Below are 21,647 nucleotides of genomic sequence, written 5' to 3'. Positions count from 1 at the left end.
CGATACGGTGGCCTATGTACATGGATGTCCGTATTTGCCATTGGAATGCATGGGGCCGTATTTCGGTCCTATATACGTCCGTTTTTATACAGTCGTGTACATGGGGCCTTAAGAAACCAGCATTAAAACAATAAATTAACAATATAATAAAATTACCTTGACATAGCCAAGAGGAGCCAATACATCCATAAGAAATAGACTCCAGGGGTCATCAAAAGCCAAATCTGATAGGAAGTTTACTACTTTGGAATTTACTTCCTGTAAACTGAAACACATACCTCTTTTCAGCACTGTGAATACTTTTTTAAACTTAAAGGGTTTTTCCCACAAAACAAGTTGGGGCCTAACTTGCTGATTGGTCGGGTCTCAATGATGAGAATGGGGGGGTCCGATGTACCCATTGTGGCTCCCCGAGATAAGCGGAGCACCCGGTTGTACAAGGCTGGGCTGCTCCGTTCATCTCTATGGCATACAGCACTTGCCAATATCTGCCAGCTCCATAGAGATGAATGGGGTAGCCCGGCCATGTGCAACCGGCTGCTCTACTTATCTCGGGGAGCGACTAGGGTACATCACCCCCCCCACCACACACTGGTCAGCAAGTTATGCCCTATCCTGTGGATAGGGCTTAACTTGTTTAGTGGAAAAACCCCTTTAAAGGGAACCTGTCATCAGCAAATGACCTAATAAACCACTACCAGAATATTGTCAAGCAGCGTAACACCATCTAGTTATTGTTTCTTTCATGTTCCAGTGTGGTGGCATCATCCAGAAAATCAACTTTGAAGTGAGCCACGGTAGGGAGCTCTGAAAGCCTCCTTCTCTGTGATTGAAATCATGCTTCTGACTTCAGGAGATCTGGTTAGTGATGTCTCTTGATGCAGGACCATCAATTACAGTGAAAGGGGCTTCCTGAGGTAGAAAGAGCTTGAATTCAGTGTTAAAATTTCCACCTCCTTGACTTATACAGCTCTGACAGTGCCTGTGACATCGCACGGACCTGCCGCCGACTGCCGGATCGCACAGAAGACCCGAGGGGGCTGCCGGAAAGATGAGTTTTATTTTTTTTTATTTTTTTTGTGTCGATTTTTGTTTCACTCGACATTTTTTGTGCTGAAAAACTCGGCTTATACTTGAGTATATTCGGTAATTGGATCTCCTGAAGTCCAATGCATGATGTCCATCACAGAGAAGGAGGCATTCAGAGTTCCCCACTTTGACTTCATTGTTAAACTCTTCGCCTCCTTGGCTTTATACAACCAATTTACATCTCACTTCAATGTTGATTTTATGGATAATGCCACCACGCTGGACCATGAAAGAAACAAAAACTAGAAAGTGTTCTGCTTCCTGACATCATACTAATACTGGTTTATTAGGCCAATTTCTATTGACAGATTCCCTTTAACTCAGATAGTACAGATAGTCCCTGGATAGTCTAATCTCCTCTGAAAAATTAATCATTAAGGAAACATTCTCTAGGTATATAAAAAGTTAATCATTAGCCTCCTTATCTGTCTGAAGACAATGGCCCCCAGAAGGCTTTCAGATACACTGTGCACTAATAAATTATATATCAAAGTTCGGGATCATTTAATAATCTATAAAATAAAAAAAAATAGCTTAAAAGATTTAGTAAAGCTTTAAAGTTGCATCTTCCAGTCCTCCTGATTTTCAATGGCTGGTTACTTTTAAGTACCTTCCGATACTGTGCTGCAAACAGCACATTAAATAGTTTAAACATAAGGAAGCGCCCATTTACCCTGCTTTGATGTGTATTTTTCTTCTTACTGAAGCGTTCCGAAACTCCGCCCATACATGGCCACTGAAGGAGCATCATGTGACCTGACATGTCCAGTAGTGGCCTCCTAGTGCAAAGACCACGTATGGGCAGAGAAGAGGAGCGCTTTAGTAAGTAACAAATATACAGTCTTAATACAGCTGTTTATTTCATCGACTTCCCACTCTAGATAAGGTCATATACACAGTGGATTTGTTTCACAGTTCTAGAGCAACTTTGTACGGAAAATGTAATGAAATTCAGACTTCTTCATAAGCCATCCATCAGCTGATCAGTGGGGGAGCCAGACCCCCAATAATCTTATATGAAGAATCAATACTATTAATAGACCGTTAATAATAAAGTGCCGCGTAGGCGCGGGGAGCATAAGAGATGGATCCAATGCGCCACATCGGACCCATCTTTAGGCAAGTATAACCGATTTTTAAATTTCAATAGTGCCCACGGAGGGACTTGGTAAAAGGCGAATTGGGTCACTAATCCACCAGTCCATAAAGGGGGGTTTAGTGCCCTGAATCGCCCTTTCAGGTTCCCTTCAAATCTCCCTAATTTACGTGTGTAGAACATTAATATTCTGCATGTTGTTACATGGTTTTAATGAAACAGTTTATAATGCCCGACCAAACAAAATAAATTACATTTAAAGATAAAAATAAATTTTAAGCACTGGGATACGTGCAGTATATACACATTTTGAAGGAATGGACTGGAAAACCTAAAATTTGGGAACTTTATTTTGGAACCATAATCTAGAATTATACACTGGCTTAGTACAGTAAATACCGAAATGTTAAAACCTTCAATAAAAATAAATAACCTAAATACCTAACACAACTTACAGACTTAAGATCAGTTAAAAGTAAGTGATAAAAATAACTAGTAGCAAAAAAATACTCACCCAATAACATACAGATCAACATTTGAACTTGAAGAGTCCAGTAACAATAAAGAGCTGAGTTCTCTAGGGGGCGATGCTGTTCCTACATTCCAAGTAATAATGTGCATCCTTCAGAAAAATAAAATGAATAAAATTTAGTATAATTACATCATTCTAATTCTGTTCATTCAATACCAGAAGAAAATGTTTAATAAAATGAAAAAAAAAATTGACATAGAATCAAAATCAAAGAATTTTCAGTAATTAAACCTGAAATCCTGCATTTTGGGGGGCATCTTTTTGCCACAGATTAGAAAGGCTTGATCGATTGAGCGGGAGAGTTCCTCTTGCAGGTCATCATCAGAACTGACGTCTTCCATGCAGGTCATCAGCTGAGCCACTCTCTGACGGAGCACAAACTTGCCGCATGAGCCGGTGCTGCCCTGACTATCCGAGCGCACGCGGACCTCAGAAAAGAAATCCATATCCGAGCGATCTTCACAGTGTCTTTCCATCCTGTTGCAGGCAAACTGATTGTGGTGGGAAAAGACCTAAAAGTGTGCTAATCTTACATTCCCCAAGAAATGCTGTACCAGAAACCTCATTAATCCCAGCACAATTCCAGCCTTTGTGTGAAACTAAGAATCAAAAATCCCATGCTTAGGATTCATGGTCGAAAATCTTTGTATTTGTGAAAGCTGGCTGATGAATTTCTGGGGGGGGGGGGGAACAGCAAGCTATAACACATTTACCTACAAAGTATAATGGTCTCTTTAATTTAAATCCAAACTTCTACAAAGTAATCCCTTCCAAAAATACATATTTCTGTCTAAGGACCTGAACTATAGGCAATTATTGACATAAGGATGCAGTTTGGTGCAGAGGAGGTTGTTTTTTCTTTAGTGGGGACGATGATGGGGTGGTCCAAGCAAATGCAATGAGGGCGCTTCTCTATAGTATAGGGTGGTGCTAGATAAGATCCTGGGAGATCAGATGTGTAAGGTGCGCAGGACGTGGGAGTTCGTGATGGGCGAGTTGTTGGATGATGAGTGGTCAGAGTCTAAGCAATGATCACAATTATTCCTCGTACACAGGGTATGTTGGGCACCATTAGTGTTATGGAAAATGGGGGTGCGTCAGCCATGAGGTGAGGTGAGCCTCTTGCCTCAGGCAGCACCTCCTGCAACAAGATTGGGGGCAGCATCAGGGGTGCAGTCATCTGCTACAAAACAGATCCTGCCACTTAAGACTAGTGTCTCTTCACACCTGATATTGGCATGGGTATGAGAAACTGCAAGGAGAACCCACTTACTAAAATGATGACCTGATAAATTACTACTGAATGGGGCAGTGAGGGTGCCAGAGAGTTTAGGTTCACCCCTGCCCACTGCCGCTGGTTGTATGGCAGACAGAACAGATGACATGCACGTTTCGTTCATGCCTTACCTTGGGCTTGATGTGGGAGAAAGCGCTGGAGAAAGTTTTTGGTGTACGGATCCTGAGAGATTCAAAAATCTGTAGAGGGGTGTCCTATGTACCTTAATCTGTATTGTACTGCTTAGATTTAAACAATCTTTAAATGAATTCAAGGTCAGGGGTTTGGATACTCGTGCTAGGCACTGGATAGACATCTCAAGATCTCATGTTCGCACAGGCAAAATATGGGAAATGGGGCTTTGTGAAGCCATTTAAAGCTTCAATAACTGGAAACAGTTACATGAAGAGTTGATAGTAAATTTTATCCAGTCCTATTCCCTTGGGAGTAACTGCATACTATTTGGTCTAATGGTACAAAGTCCTTAATTTGGCAGACCAATAAGGAAAACTACCCACCTAGATAGCTTTAATAGTAATATACAATCTACATGTTGCTGGTGTAGACACATGGTTTCATATCTTTTGGGACTGTCCTCAGCCGTTTTGGGTTTAGTGTCTTTATTACAATACACATTACCACTATAATCTCTGCACTAGTTATTCATGTTCCCTCCTAGGGAGATTGGTAAACCCCCCGCAGAATGGTTCCAACACATTATTCCTGCTACCAAACCAATGGTGTGCAACATACATATTGACCGGTCTACGAGACATTGGGATTCGGGAGCACCTTACTGCCTCACTCTGCAATTCCCTGGATGAATTCTGCCTTGTATGGGTCCCATGGAAGCTCTATTTGGTTATGATTAGTACACTGGGTTCTGGTGGGGCTTCATCACTAGTCCTTACCTCTTTACTGCCCCCTTTCCTTCTTCTCGTCCTTATTTCTCATATAGTCACTTTTTGGGCTGTATACCGCCAAGTACTCTGTGCTTACTGTGCCCATGAATGTTATTATATTGCGAGTCAACGTCTTTGGGACTAGGTCAACTGCACTCAACTCCTCCTACCTGTAGTCTAGAATAAGGAGCAAGGTGTCCTCAGTTTTGGCCATTGGTTGGGGTCCGAGCAGTAGGACTGTTGCCACTTTAGCATTTATTATATATCCAGTCATGATAGGGGGTATTTTTTGTTTTGTCTGGAATAACCTTTTACCCAGTGCTTCATGGCAAAGGGAATCCCCTTGTTACTTCATCAATGTTTCTCTGGAAACTATTTTCCAAAATAAGTAAAGTGAATGCAGTTTAATTAGGACAAATATATGTGCCAAGCAATAAAATCCAGCCAACATCCCATCTCTGTATACCAGGCACTGCCAAGGTCCCTGAACACAACACACTTCACAACACTCCTCTCTAATGCGTCATAAAGCCATGAGTCCTTTGTGTGAGGTCCATGAATAACACTGGATTATGTATTATTATTGTATTTTAGTATTATTGGATATCCTAGCATGCACTATACATCAGCTTGGCATTTCTGAAGCCCTCTCTAAAATGCGGCATCATTTAGCATAACACTAACCATTTCTAAAGCATCTGTGCCACTTTAATCTGTAGCTTAATAATGTAAAATGTACCAGGCTCTCGATGATAAGCCTCTCACATAACCCACCAAGCAATGCATAGGAGGGACATGAGGCTCCATCTCATGGAGGGAAGACAGATCAACATACCTGCAGATGTCGCCATTGTTTCACTGCCTCGAAAACGGGATGCAGAATTGTGAGGTTTGTGTTAAAAGTGAAAAGTTTATTTTGTGCTGAATGTACCAAAAAAAAAGCATGAGCTTTGCTGGAAGGAGTATGTGACTGATGAATGAAAGTGAATAGTCAGGATCTTAAAATATTAGAACATTTTTTTTTGTTCTAGTTTCTCACCGCACCGTCACCAAGCTGGGTGGTAGTGCCGCAAAATACTGGACTAGTCATATATCCGTGCGGATTAGGGGCACAACCGCTCAGCATTCAATGAAGAGGGAAGGGATGAGGAGCGCTCACTCCTCCTCACTTCTCCACTAGGCAGTGTCCAGTCTGGGCGGGTACACGGCCCTGAGATTAAAGAAGACCTGTCACTAGATTTTCACCATCCTGACTAACAATGCCTGCTGATAAAGGGTTACAAGTCCTCCCCATATCACTGAAAATTAGCTACCAGTGAAAATTAGCTACTACTGTACCTTAATTACAAACATTTTTATGATATGTAAATTAGCTTTCCTGACTCATGTCTGCTGGCTGTGACTCTTCTTCTCTCCCAGGCTGGCAGTGAACCACGCCCCCTTATTATGACTGCTCTTTGTCTCTTCAAATCATTGCTCTGCCTCCTTGTACTTAGGGACTGTCTGCTAATATACAGACATATAAATCTCTATGTACTTATAGGAAATATTGTGTACATTTTTTTGCACAGTGCCTTGTGTTACAATCACGTCAAGTGACATCATCGAAGGTCTTTTAGCCTTCTAACAATAGCAAGTTGTACACCATGTATGTGATCACATGAAAATAGCAGCCTCCATGGAGAGTGGGGAGGAGTAGAAGTCCATGGAGGCTGCTGTGACTTCATGTGGGTCTTCTGCAGTGTTTAACCTCTCAGTTGCATTTTGAACCAAGACTTACACACCTTTAATCGCCATCCCCTGTTTATGTTTTTTTTCTTTTAGATCCAATATATTTGCAAGTTAAAATTTGCATGAAGAGCCCTTTTTGCATACTAGTGTCTTCCCTACAAATCTGAGTATTTATATATTTCTATTTGATAGGAGCAGCCAAGGATACAGATGACCTATGGTGGCTGGAGAGAAGGTGAAGATGAGAAAGGAGGGAGGTTACACGTATTGTATAGTGGTATAACCAGGGAACTACAACACAGCTCTTATTCACTTTGTATAGGTTCCATAGATGAAACAGCTGACTGGTACAGGGTACAGGTGTCAGACTGATGGAAACTGTCAGACTGGATACCGATGACCTATTCTGCAGATTGTCATTGAGATAAAAAAATGGATTAGGGGCCAGACATCCTCTCCATAGAGCTGCATCTCCCTATCTCTCTTCCTTCATCTCAGTTTATCACACTTCCCGTGGTCTTCAACCTGTTGGCAATCCAATATTATTCTCTTCTTTAATTCAAACCTTCCAGTCTCGTCTCCAGGACTTATCCAGAGCTGCACAAATTCTCTGGAATACCCTGCACGCAAGAGCTTACAATATGTGAGTTTGTTGCCACTGTATTTCTATAGGCTCATGCACACAGCCCTAGCTCATGCATGAACTGCCCTAGCCTCATATTGTAAGCAGGTGCTATTCCCGCCTGAATTTGTTGCTTGGGCTGTCTTTTTTCCCCGTTATCAGCGTCAGTATAGCACACACACAGGCTGCAAACGATGCACCACGGGCCTGTTTTTTTGTGCCCAAGAGCACGCCACGATCGTATGCATGTAGCCTTATAGGGAAACTGTCATCAGATATTGACCTGAGACGGATTTTAAAATCAATAATACAACTGTGTACATTCAATAAAGAATATATTGTAATCTATATTGTAATAAGTAGTAATCTAGAACCCCTAATTTGTTACAGCCTAAAGGTAATACAATAACATTCCCAGGTTTCTCAATAGTACATAACATACAACAACGTTTCTGTTACATTTTTACAATTTATTTGTTACTTCCTCTTTTATTACTATTCCATTATTACAAGTTCTTTATCTTCAATGCTGCATTCTTGTATCTTATAGGACTAAAGGGCAATACAAAGACCACATTCATCATCCCCAGTGAGCGGCGGCAGGTACCGTGTACAACAATTTGTCCCAGATTCCTCACCAGACTCAGCCACTTGTAAGCCTCTGCTTGTGATTTCCTAGCCTTTGTCCCTCGCTAATAGGGAGCTGAATAGGACTAGTCCATGGGCTGAGCCAGTAATCACACGCCTGAGTTATTACGCTTCTTACACAATCCATCAATACATTCCGCAGCGATGTTCAGGTCAGGCATGACATCTATTGTGTCCGCTCTCCGCAGTGCGCTCAGAGCTTACAAAAACACATGTATTCTGACTATACATTTGTCTGGATCATTATATATAAATATGTGGGAAAGTATAATACAGACTCCCCAGGATGTCACATTGTTTGTGCCTTTCATGTATCAAGATTCTGTCTTTGCTCTTAGAAGGCCTAACAACATAGCACTCCCTTTGCAAATTTGATCTAAACATTAGACTTACAAAAATAGAACTGTAAAATATCCAATGTCGAAATATCTTTATAACAAACTTGTTATGGCGCCCCCTGTTGACCTTTTTATTGCCTCCTGCTATGTCCACCTTATGCATGTGATGCTGGTGAGAAGTTGTTGCTTATCACTTATCTTGACCATGTACAAGAGGTCAGTCTGACCATGTGTGACCAGGGCACACTCCAGCACATCCTCTGATCGATTACAATGTACATGTGACATACATGTCCCTGCACTGACACATTTATGCTCTAATCAGGCATAATCTAGATTTCTCTTTCTCCTTTCTTTCCCATGATTCCTTAGCACTCAATCACATGGGCAGCTAGAAACTAAGGTTGCACGATGCATCCAAATCTCGGCACTTATACGATACTTTCAAAGCCAGAACGGTTCAATACCAGGTTTCTGTTACGTGCGGTACTGAATGACTTCTACAGACTCCTTGTATCTGCAGAGATCGGCAGGGAATCCTTTTGAGAGATGTGTCGGGTTAGCGGCAGAGCAAGGATCACGTCATCAGGTCAGATCAGTATCTGTCCATATATGGTCTCTATATCTCCTAGGTATTCCCCAGACACAAGAAGTATTTTATATTAACATTACCAGGATAACCTTTACAACACATATACTACACTGTCATAAAACACTAAAGCTTCTCCTCGCAAATCACTGGTGACGTTACTGATCGCATGTGTTTCGCAGGAAATGCAAATGCGATCAGACTGAGCCCCGCCCCCAGACTTTTGCATTGCATTTCTAAATGCACTGTAAACGTCCCATTTGACCGCACCCTAAACATTCAGATAATACTCTTCTTTTCTTGAAAGTATCGTATCGGTATCGAGTATCGCAATACTTATCTGGGTATCGTATCATGTTTAAAATTCTGCAATAGAAAATTGAGAAGCAGCACTCCGGTATTTCCAGTGAATAAAGTGGTTTTTATTCCACCAACATAGTGCGACGTTTCGCCAATTCAATCAAGGCATTATCAAGCAACATTATCATGCTTGATAATGCCTTGATTGAATTGGCGAAACGTCGCACTATGTTGGTGGAATAAAAACCACTTTATTCACTGGAAATACCGGAGTGCTGCTTCTCAATTTTCTATTGCATGATATTGGGGTCATTGTCGGACCTCTTAAGGAAGACCTGCACCCGATTATATATATATATACACGGTGCCGCTCAAAACACCCTGTTTTTGGACTACTATGTTTAAAATTCTGGTATCAGTACAACCCTACTAGAGACTGTACCATCTCTCCTTGAAGGGCTAAATTGTGATAAAACTTTTATATATATTAAGTCCCCGACTTACACCCGATTTACAGACGAGCCCTAGTTACAAATGGACCTCTCTACCCACAGTAATCTCTCTGAATCTCAGTAATTTACTGTACTTCAGTTTCAGGTTCCAATGATCAGCTGTAAGGTGAAACTCTCTGGATGCTTTAATACAGTCCCATTATGATGATCAGCTGTAAGGTGCCTGTAATGAAGCTTTACTGATAATCCTTGTTCCCATGACAACACAAAATTTTGAAAATCCAATTGTCACTGGGACAAAAAAATTTACAAAAAAGTTACAATTCTAAAATATACCAATTCCAACTTACATACAAATTTAACTTGTGAACAACCCTAAAGAACCTATCCTGTATGTAACCCGGGAACTGCATGTAATTCTCATCTATGACTATGATAACTGTAGAGTCTGTATATTACAGCCAATGCCTGTGCCTGAAGTGGTGAACACCTTACCGAAAAAGAGATAACACACACATTTTTCAATAATCTATCCAATGATACCAAATTTACTACTACGACCCCTTGGGAGTGGAGCAGGTTTAAAATCTTAAATTGGAAACCCCTTTTTTATTGCAGACTCAGATTCCTCAGAAGAAAATACATTGATTTGATCTAGGTCTTTGGGTGACATATGGTGTTCTAATCGCCAAAAAACAAAATGTATGCAAAATGTTGAAAAAAGGGCAAATTTCAATTCATAATCTGAAAATAGATGTATGGGAAATTTTTCTAAAAGCTATGCAGTGTTACCGAATTCAAGCAGTTAATGTAGAACATTCAATATTTGAAAACTTTGTAGGCAACAAGAAAAATCCCCATCTACAGAGGGGAGGAGACTTAAGTTAATCAAGTTCTCTGATGTGCGAGAGGCAAGGGACTCACATAAGACCAGCACCAGAAGAGAACGTCCACATAATTGTTCCTGGGTTATACTGAATGTAGTTTCTACATTACAAATTAGATTGTCTACACCTCGCATCCGAGGGGTTAAAATACAGGGTGAACTTTAGTATCATTGGTTAGATTTTTAAGAAATCTTTGTCGCATATTTTTTGTTTTGATGTGTATTTCTCAAGATATCCCCATTTTTTAACATATTTCACCCATTTTGATTTTCGACGATTACAGTGCCATCTATAAATGAAAAACACTAAGATCATAGATTGAGTCAATAATATATTTCCTGGGGAATCTGCAAAAAAAAAAATGGGTGTTCCAATTTAAGATTTTGAAGTTTCCCCTGCTCCACCCCAGAAGATGGGTATAGGAGGCAGAGTTTGGTATCTTTTGATACATTTTTTAAAAATATTTGAGACATGTTTTCTGACCTGATGTGTATTTCGCGAGATATTTCACCATGCCAACCTTTTTGTTACACCCTGTAAATATGTCTCATAGTAGATAAGGGCAGAAAAAGAAGCAGGTCCATCAAGTCCAACCTATAAATCCTACAGTGTTTATCCATAGGATCTACAAGGCTGATGCCAATTGGTCCAAATTAGGGAAAAATGCCGTCACCAACCCCAATATAGCAGTCAAAATAACTAAATGGGGCACATTTACTTATCCGTCCTGCACATTCCCCAAAAGTGCATTATCCCACCGGACAACTGCGGCGATTCCCTAAGATCGTGTGCCCGATATCCTGCATGTGTTGCTTCCCCGCTCAGGTCCGCCGGAGTTCACCTTCTTCTTCCTGGTGCATGTAAGTGCATTGGATTGCGACACAATTTGAATGTTAAATCCCCCACTCAGTCCGAATCAGTCTGATCATCCGACGGCCCGCCCCCCGATTTCTGTTGCACGAAAGCCGGCACTGCTCCGCCAAAATCAGATTGCAAGCAACACAGTCCCCTGCTAAATACCTATCACAGCCATGCAATCCCCGAAAATCTGACAAAAGTGCGGCCGCAGACCCTTAGTAAATAAGCCCCAATGTTTTGTTCCCTAAAGCTTTGCCATTTTTTCATAAGAACGACATCTGGGCCCCTCTTGAAGATCTAGAAAAATCTAAAGTGATCACTAAATAAAAATGCTACTTAAAAGGGTTCAAAAGGGCTTCGAGGATAAGAGATTGAGGATTAAAATGAAAGCATTGAACAAATGGTCGCTGTTCCTTGTTGTGCCCTACGTTTCACAAAACTGTATTACTACTAATCAGGATAAGAGCTGAATGGTGAATTATGTAAATCTTACATAAATCTATGTATTATAACACAATGATTACAATGATTACAATATACAATAATGTAATATGACACAATATACCAGAATACCAGAGTACAAGAATACACCAGTAGCAGGCTCACTTGTGCCACGTAAGAAGTTCTGTGTTGTTAATCACTTATCCTTGTAAAGTATGGAAATGTTACAAAGTTTGTGAAAAAAAAAATACTTACTTTAAATCCATTTTATTTGGATCTAGGTTCAGAGATTTAAGGCACAGATTGTCAGGATCCATATCTGATCCTAAAAGGTGGAAAAAAAGAAAATAAATATCAGCTAAGTTCTATCTTACTGCATTTTCAGGTGACTATGTTTAAAAGGAACCTGTCGGAGGAATTGTGGACACTAAACCAACCACAGGTCCTTATGGAGCAATGGTTCGGCGTTTTAAATCACTAGTAGTACACCCCGGCTTCACAGCTCGATATGCTCAGATTCAGTTGCAGCACCGCGAGGATGAACTGTTGGAAGACTAACATCAGATCAACATCTAAGAAATCCTTTTTTTAAAATGTTTTAGTTGTGGCCACACAAATACAGGTTGATTCGGGACCCTAAACCACACATCCACACAGACCTGTAGTTGGTTTAGGATCCCAAAACGACCGGACAGGATCTTTTTCTGCAAAAAAAAACACAGACTCTGACTTGATCATACAGGAACAATGAAAGGGGTATACCTGTACCTCAAAAAGACTCAGAGTAAGGTAAGACAACCCAAAAAAGGGAGCTTTTAAGAAATAATCTAAAATAGGAATAGAATGAACACCAACCTAAATAAATGACAGACCTACCCAAATTGGGACCAGTCTTTAGGACCCAATTTGGGACCTAAATGAGACATATATTCAATAAGTATATAATAGAAATTGGAACATCCATTAGTAATGTGGGGGGTGGAGGCCAACAATGTTGATGATCTGCAAGTGCTCTGGAGGATGTCACCAGAGCCCTTCCAGTACCTGGCTGCACAGGCAATAACACGCCCCTGGAGAACTCCCAGATCATTAACATATTTGAAAACCATCTTTTTCGGAAAATTAGATCATACAAAAACTGTAAAAATGGCTGATCCTGCATTAAAATGCAAAGTGGATTCAGACATTGACGCTACTTTGGGCTGCTTTCACAAAAATATTTTTTTTCCGGTTGTACACTATCCATGCAGGACCATTTTGGTGCAGGTAGCATACAGACACATTCATTTCAATGGGCAATACATCCATCCATATAAATGGACGAATCGCCTACCTTACATCGATGGGCAAAAGATAGCGTTTGCTCTAAGGTATATATATACAGCTGTGCTGCACTTCTACCTATGGCTACGGTCTGGCCGAGCATACGTTCATGTATAAGGTATGAATCAGGCGGGAGATTTCTGTATATAATCTGCATATAAATGTAATCATAGCAACACCAGACAATCGAAAATCTTTCCCCACCACACAATCCTTACAATCCAATACAGGCTGTCCCCTTCCCAACGACACCCGACTCACAGACGACCCCCAGTTAAAGACGGACCTCCTCTGCCCACTGTGACCTCTGGTGAAGCTTTCTGAATGCTTTACTTTAGTCCCAGGCTGCAATGATAAGCTGTAAGGTTTCTGTAATGAAGCTTTGTCGATAATTTTTGGTCCCATTACAGCAAAAAATTTTGAAAATCCAATTATCACTGGGACCAAAAAAAAAAAAAAATTTGTCTGGAGCCACAATTATAAAATATATAGTTCCAACTTACATACAAATCCAACTTAAGTACAAACCCATGGAACCTATCTTGTATGTAACCCGGGGACTGCCTGTACCTGAGATGTATCTTGAAGCTACTGGGCCCCATTGATAAATCTGTACTCATGTTCCCCTCCCCCTGTTGCTCCAGTACTCCTGGCTTGCGGGATTGGGCCCAACCAGAATTTCCTGGGAGGCTGGTAATGGCAATGCTTCAGCCAATGAGTGGCTTGCTCAGACTTCAGGATGTCACCTCCATTTTCCAGGGCTTCTTCACTTCCCGTATCGTACCCTGCTCCGAGGAGGCCAGCCATTGGCTGACGTGGGTCCCATGACCCCCAGGAACTTCAGGTCAGAAACATGTCTGCAGAAGTACTGGAGCGATGCAAAAACTGGAGCGGGGCAAGTGTGTCGTGTATTCTTTTTCTATTCTTTTTTTGTAATCCATGGGTTACAAGGAAAGCACACACAGTTCGCTATGGCAGCACGACATTGGAGCGAATCCCATGTATTGCAGCAGATAATATAGGAGCATCATAGAAGGTCGGGTATCATGCTAGTGGTACATGATATACTATAAAACATACTGTATATCCAATCTGATACAATGCACCAGGCAGCAGAAAACCTCCTCCCTCTATTGCTCTGCATTATTTATGGTTCACATACAAGAGATTTGTCACACAGACTTTCTTGGTTAGAGGATTAAACAGATTAAAATTGTATGGGAAGATTTCTTTCTTGATGAACAGTTCAATTCTCCTTACATAAACCATGCGGGATCAGTGGTAAGTGGCTTATAGTGTGCTCGAGGCAAGCTGTCACACACTGAAATAGCATTACCCACCAACAATACCAGCGCCTAGATCCACAAATCAAGGGTTACACACACTGAAATACACTGCTCACAAAAATAAAGGGAACACTTAACACAATATAACTGCAAGTAAATCAAACTGTCCACACTCCATAAAGGAGTGGTTCTGCAGGTGGGGACCACAGACCACTGCTATCTGGTGGATATGTTGGTCAATTTGAATGTCGGTGATGCTTTCATACTTGTCGTAGCATGAGCTGTGGCCAGAAGGTTTGCTGTGTCTGTTTGGTAGTGTCCAGAGGATAGAGACAGGCCAGTAAACCAGGAGAGGGGGAGGGGGCCATAGGAGGGCATCAACCCAGCAGCAGAACTGCTAACTCCGCCTTTGTGTAAGGAGGAACTGGATAAGAACTGCCAGAGCCCTGCAAATGACCTTCAGCAGCCACAAATGTGCACGTGTTAGAAACGGACTACATGAGTATCAGGGCCCCGACGTCTAAAGATGGGACACTGTGCAGGACTCTTGGCATTTGCCAGAGAACACCAGGGTTGGATAATTCTTCACTGTTACCCTGTGCTCTTCACATTGAGCGCATGTGATAGACGTAAGAGAGTCTGGAGTCACCGTGGAGTGCGATCTGCTAGATGCTACTTACTTCAGCATGACTGGTTTGGCAGTGGGTCAGTAATGGTGTGGGGTGGCATTTTTTTGGAGGGTCGCATGGTCCTCCATGTGCTCGCCAGAGGTAGCCTGACCACCATTAGGTACAGAGATGAGCTCCTCTGACCTCTAGTGAGACCATACCATATGCTGGTCCCGTTGGCCCTGGGTTTCCTCTAATGCAGGACAATGCTAGACCTCGTGACTGGAGGATGAAGGCATTGAAGCTATGGACTGGCTCACTCATTCCCCAGACCTAAATTCGATTGAGCACATCTGGGACACCATGGGGCAGATTTATCAAGCGTCTGAAAGTCAGAATATTTCTAGTTGCCCATGGCAACCAATCACAGCTCAGCTTTCATTTTACCAGTGCTCATGAATATTTTAAAGGGGAGCTGTGATTGGTTGCCATGGGCAACTAGAAATATTCTGACTTTCAGACAGCTTGATAAATCTGCCACCATGTCTCACTCCATTCACCATTGTTACGTTGCTTTAGTCCAGGTCTGGGAGGAGATCCCTCAGGAAACCATCCACAAGCTCATCAGGAGCATGCCGAGGTATTGTAGGGAGGTCATACAGGCACGTGAGGCCACACACAATACTGAGCCTCATTTTGTTTTGTTTTACGGACATCACATCAAAGTTGGATCAGCCTGTAGTGTGTTTTTCCACTACTACCATATATACTTGTGTATAAGCCGAGTTTTTCAGCACAAAAAATGTGCTGAAAAACTTCACTTCGGCTTATACACGAGTCAAGAAAAAATAAAAACAGTAATACTCACCATCCGGTGTCCCGATCTTCAGCGCGGGTCCCGATCTTCACCGCGAGGCTCCCGATCCTCGGCGCGGTACCAGGCGGCGGCGGGTCCTCTTCTCTCTTCTGTAGCCGGCAGATCGCGTCCATGTGATCTGCCAGCGGTCGCACAATAAGATACAGCGGTGTCGCGGCTGATGACGTCATCAGCCGCGACACCGCGGTATCCTAGTGCGCGCCCGCCGGGAGATCACATGGACGTGATCTGCCGGCTACAGAAGAGAAGAGGAGCCACCGTCGCCGCCTGGTACCGCGCCGAGGAACGGGAGCCTCGCGCTGAAGATCGGGACACCGGATGGTGAGTATTACGTTTTTTATTTTTTTTATTCGCTTGGCAGGGGGCAGGCTGTATACTCTATGGGGGCAGGCTGTATACTCTATGGGGGCAGGCTGTATACTCTATGGGGGCAGGCTGTATACTCTATGGGGGCAGGCTGTATACTCTATGGGGGCAGGCTGTATACTCTATGGGGGCAGGCTGTATACTCTATGGGGGCAGGCTGTATACTCTTTGGGGGCAGGCTGTATACTCTATGGGGGCAGGCTGTATACTCTATGGGGGCAGGCTGTATACTACATTGGGACTGGCTGTATACTACACGGAGACTGGCTATATACTACACCCTCGGCTTATACTCGAGTCAATAGGTTTTCCCAGTTTTTGGTGGTAAAATGAGGGGTCTCGGCTTATACTCGGGTCGGCTTATACTCGAGTATATACGGTACTTTAATTTTGTAGGTGACTCAAAATCCAGGCCTCTACTGGTTAATAAATTTGATTTTCCTTGATGAATTTTTTGTGACATTGTTCTCAGCACATTCAACCTTGTACAGAACAAAGTATTCAATTAGAATATTTCATTCATTCAGACGTTGGTGATGGTGATGTGTTATTTGAGTGTTCCCTTTATATTTTAAGCAGTGTATACACCAGCTAAGGCCCAACAGACCCCCTCTTGATACCACTTGGTTATAGATAAAAGAGGAACTGACTTTACAACAAAATTTGGATAATGCAGAAAGGCATAACTCAATTTTTGGTCATGATGCGACTCAAAGCTTGTCAGTGGAGACTAGCTGCTATGTTGTCTCCCATATCCCCTATGGAAAATGTGACACTTTCTCTCATTCAGAAGCAGCATCAGGGTGATATAGGATGATACATATATCCACTATCCTGAGGATAGATGTTAAACTTGATACAATGCCTGTAATTAATAACTTGCTACTACCGAATAAACATTCATCTACAGCTGTAAAGATGTCACTTCTCACCTTTCCAGGAAGATGTGAACTTTTAGGGGGAATTTACAAAATGCCTTCGGAAGATTAAAGAAAATGCAAGTAAAGAAACAAAGATTAGGTAGATCAGAGACTATGGACAGAGTCACTACACAAGGCAACAGGTAAAGGAGGAACTTCCATAAAAACCATTGAAGGGATTAGATGCGCCCAGTTAACAAACATTTACAATGTAATGTGTTTGAATAAACAAAACCTAAAATTTCCCCTGATCACATGAAAGAGGCGTTCATCATCCGGCTGACTGTACTCACCTGGACTTTCTAGCATCGTTGGAAAATTATGGCTAAAATTTGCAAACACATTTTACTAAGCTATTTTTACATTTGGGTTGGCAAGATTGCAAATAGAAAAAAACAGCAGTTCTAAATAGTAATACATTTTTATATAGTGCAAATAAACCATAGAGCATCTTCCCCTGTAACCCTGCATGGGTCCTCTATTATTCCTCCCAGAAATGTATGAATAGCCCTAAGCCTTAAGGCTGATTCACAGTGTCATGTTTTACAGACCGACCACAGTGTCCAGGATGGAACTCCAAGCATTATGGTAATATATGATACAAGGAGTCCCTGTTTTCCCCATGTGACCATGATTACATTTCGTTGCTGCTGTTCAGCGAAGAAGGGACTTCTTCAATCAAAAATCACTATTATGCTCTAAGTCCCATCCTCAACACTGTGGGGCACATTTACTTACCTGTCCTGCAGGATCCCCGAAAGTGCATTGTCTGACCTGAATGCACATCTGCCGCTATTCAAGAAGATTGTGCATGTGTCGCTTCCCCGATCAGGATCGCAGGAGTTCACCTTCTTCTTCCCAATGCATGCAAGTGCTTGATCGTGCGACTCAAATTGAAAGTTAAATTCGGTCGCATAAAAGCCGTCGCCGATGCACCAAAATCTGATCGTGTGCAACACAATCCCCTTCTAAATTCCTGTCCCAGTGGTGCGATCCCTTAAAAGTCGGAAAACCCGATGGAAATGGGGCACAGGAAAGCAATGGAACATGACACTGCACAGCTTATGACTGACCAATGGATCACAGCCTTATTACCAGGTATTACCAGAGCCCCTCCATGCTGCATAATCACAGGCTGTTAAACTGTCTAGCCCTCCCCCTGCTCTCTCAGCACTTTCCCCTTCCACTGCCTAATATAATCTCACAAAATCAGAGAAGTTTCAGAACACAATGCAAGGTGAGAAGTCCCCCTAAACAGTGTAGCAGCCTTATGAATCTGCAGGATGGAGGGGCTCTTCTAACGCCCCCCTTGCAAAGGCCTTCTTAAAATTTTATAAATGCTGAGAAAGTATGTGGGAGGGTTAGACAGTGTAACAACCTTTAAATCCAGATCACAGAGTGGCTATGGTTGCCCCTCAGGCTCATTGGCATAATTTTAGAAGTTGATGTTAGTAGGAAAGAGACCATGGATAATAAATATTACCTTTAAACTGACAAATGGGTGTGACCAGTTTGAGCTGTTTTGAACTTTTCTATCAGAACAGAATATATATATATATATTTAAAACATTATTTCTGTAAGGAATACATGTGTTTGACAAGTCAGACAGAAAGGTGTGGCATGCCCCATGTTAAGGGTGCACCAAAAAAAAGTTGGAGCGGGCATCAGAAATCCTGAATCTAGTGCCCCCTGCACACTACACAGGCAAACTGCACCACACATTGCATCCGATTTATAAGAACGTTGAAAGCTACGACACACAGACGCAGTTACGCCAGACATGAAAAAGTGGTAGAAGTGCTGGTGGTCAGAGGTGGTAGTAGGGAAGGGAATTTTACACAGTAAGAACCAATAACAAAAAGCAGGAAGGAGCTTTAGAAGCGGTAGGGCTTGGGCTGATTCACACGGCTGTGGTCAGTCTGCGAATCTTGGACCATGCACTGGTCGGCTTTTACGGACCAACCACAGGGTCCAGAACAAGACTCTGTGCATCACATGGATATATAATGCTGGGAGTCCCGGTTCTCTTTACTGTCATCAGTCCGTGAAAAGTCCTCATCATGGTCAGGGGTGACCTTACCTTGCTGACAAACTTACATATGGAAGCAGTTTTAACATCCATTTCTAAACAAATAATCAGATTATTTACCCTCCATGTTACAATAACCTATTTTCTACAGTCTCTTAGTAGAAATAAGTAATTTCCATGAGAGACCAACATAAAACGTACGAGTCCTGCCTCTCCATTCAATACTAGAAGAGTGTTTAAAATTGTTGAGCACAGTGCTAATAGTTCCCCGGATTGCTGGGGGTCCCATTCTCATAGCATCATTGTGTTACATGTACATTGCGTTACTTGTCATACGTGTCACGTGTACATTGCGTTACTTGTCATACGTGTCACGTGTACATTGCGTTACTTGTCATACGTGTCACGTGTACATTGCGTTACTTGTCATACGTGTCACGTGTACATTGCGTTACTTGTCATACACGTCACGTGTACATTGCGTTACTTGTCATACACGTCACGTGTACATTGCGTTACTTGTCATACACGTCACGTGTACATTGCGTTACTTGTCATACACGTCACGTGTACATTGCGTTACTTGTCATACACGTCACGTGTACATTGCGTTACTTGTCATACACGTCACGTGTACATTGCGTTACTTGTCATACACGTCACGTGTACATTGCGTTACTTGTCATACACGTCACGTGTACATTGCGTTACTTGTCATACACGTCACGTGTACATTGCGTTACTTGTCATACACGTCACGTGTACATTGCGTTACTTGTCATACACGTCACGTGTACATTGCGTTACTTGTCATACACGTCACGTGTACATTGCGTTACTTGTCATACACGTCACATGTACATTATGTTACTTCTCATATGTGTCACATGTACATTATGTTACTTCTCATATGTGTCACATGTACAATGTGTTACTTCTCATACACGTCACATGTACATAATGTTACTTCTCATACACATCACATGTACATTATGTTACTTCTCATACATGTCACATGTACATTATGTTACTTCTCATACACGTCACATGTACATTATGTTGCTTCTCATACATGTCACATGTACACTATTCCTGCTATCCAGAGAATGTGAACTTCTCAGTAAAGATGCCATCACATACAAGTCACAGAGACATCAGACATTCAGCAGGGATGACAGTGCAGGACCTCACAGATCTGCGTTGCTTTCTATCCAGTGATGTTCATTATAACAGAGGCTCAGGAGATTGGAGAACATCAGCTCCATCATATATACTATGGAGGCAGCACATGATCTGATCTTCTATCCTGGTGACAGGATCCCCATCATCTACATTGCCCGCTAATGCACACATCTGCATGAAGAGCAGCCAGTGTGTGTAACCATGACTACACCAGCACTGCCCCCCATGTATACCGCTATACAAGCCGCGCCACACGACATAGATACAATGCACACACAGCGGCTCTTACCTGCCCGGCTCCTCCCGCCTCACTGACAACTTTACGCTTTGTTTTGGTTTTATTTTTTTTTCACCTCCTCATTCTCTTCCGTGGGCGGAGCTACGCCCGTGATGCTACTCACGTGACTCCTCACGCTTAGAGGTATTTCCAAGCTTCTCTATGGTGATTGGCTAACAGTGGTCATGCCCCCAGATTCTGATAAGAACGCGGACGCCATCTTTGTCAGGGGCAATGTTTACAATCTCTTATGAGAGCGAAGTCATCCGCACAGATAGGACGTCTGCCTCAGGCATGAGGGATGGGTGGCAGAACAGGCCTCAGCTTTGTGCCGTCATATGTTCACAGTATAGACTGAAAGCGCCCAAACTTGTAACCCGTTATAGGAAGAAGTAACAAAATTAACCAAACGTCACTTATTCCATAGGCCCATGGCGCCAGAATTTTTAATAGTGTTATCGATCAGAGATTTTTTGGATGTGGGAATACCTTCTGATGATTTTGTTTTCTTTTTCATAATATCTACCCTCCAGGAAAGGGATTGATTTGCATTTATTAAAAAAAAATTTTTTGTTATGGAGGAATTTAGAAGACGTTTCATAGCAAAGAGGGGTGGAAATCAGGGACCAGTGTTTAACCCCTTAGTGATGCGGCCTGAAAAGGCTCTAGTGACTGGTAAAGGAGCCATTTTAGAGAATTTGTGTATGCAGTGGTTTAAGGGCCGTAACTTTTTTTTTTTTTGCGTGTGATGAATAAGCTGTGCATAGTAAATTAGGGTAAAAGATACATCTAAAAGTCCAGGGATGTGTGATAAATACGGAAGCATCTTTCATACATAGTCCTGGTTTTTCTGGGCATGTTTCACAATGGTAAATGTTGTCCTTTCGACAAATACTTAACCACCTCTTGAAATTCCAGGAACGTCCCCCCTGGCCTGCACATCGACATAACACATAAAAACTATATAGTACTATCTGCATGATGTGCACGACCAGCTTCTTGTACCACACCCTTGAT

The 21,647-nt window shown here is 42.2% G+C and overlaps 1 protein-coding gene across 5 annotated transcripts in view; it reads right to left on the bottom strand.

The window, feature by feature from the left end:
* INPP5K (inositol polyphosphate-5-phosphatase K) overlaps window positions 1-20,763 on the bottom strand; it is a 39,227-nt gene extending 18,464 nt beyond the window's left edge. For 2 of the 5 annotated variants that reach the window (XM_072138140.1, XM_072138141.1), the window contains exons 1-3: window positions 2,949-3,244; window positions 2,700-2,807; window positions 157-265 (exon numbers count right to left, since the gene is read on the bottom strand). In XM_072138140.1, the coding sequence (XP_071994241.1) occupies window positions 157-265; window positions 2,700-2,807; window positions 2,949-3,193 (462 nt within the window). In that variant the 5' untranslated portion in view covers window positions 3,194-3,244. Of the gene's footprint in view, window positions 1-156; window positions 266-2,699; window positions 2,808-2,948; window positions 3,245-12,016; window positions 12,087-17,879; window positions 17,923-20,642 lie in introns of those variants that run through there. The other 3 variants (XM_072138143.1, XM_072138144.1, XM_072138142.1) reach the window with 3 other exon arrangements.
* Window positions 20,764-21,647: the final 884 nt, after the last annotated feature.

The sequence above is a fragment of the Engystomops pustulosus genome, chromosome 2 (genome assembly GCF_040894005.1).
Source record: "Engystomops pustulosus chromosome 2, aEngPut4.maternal, whole genome shotgun sequence".
NCBI classification, from domain to species: domain Eukaryota; kingdom Metazoa; phylum Chordata; class Amphibia; order Anura; family Leptodactylidae; genus Engystomops; species Engystomops pustulosus.
Note: the sequence above shows the minus strand (reverse complement) of the source record. Positions and strands in the feature narration are given on the sequence as shown.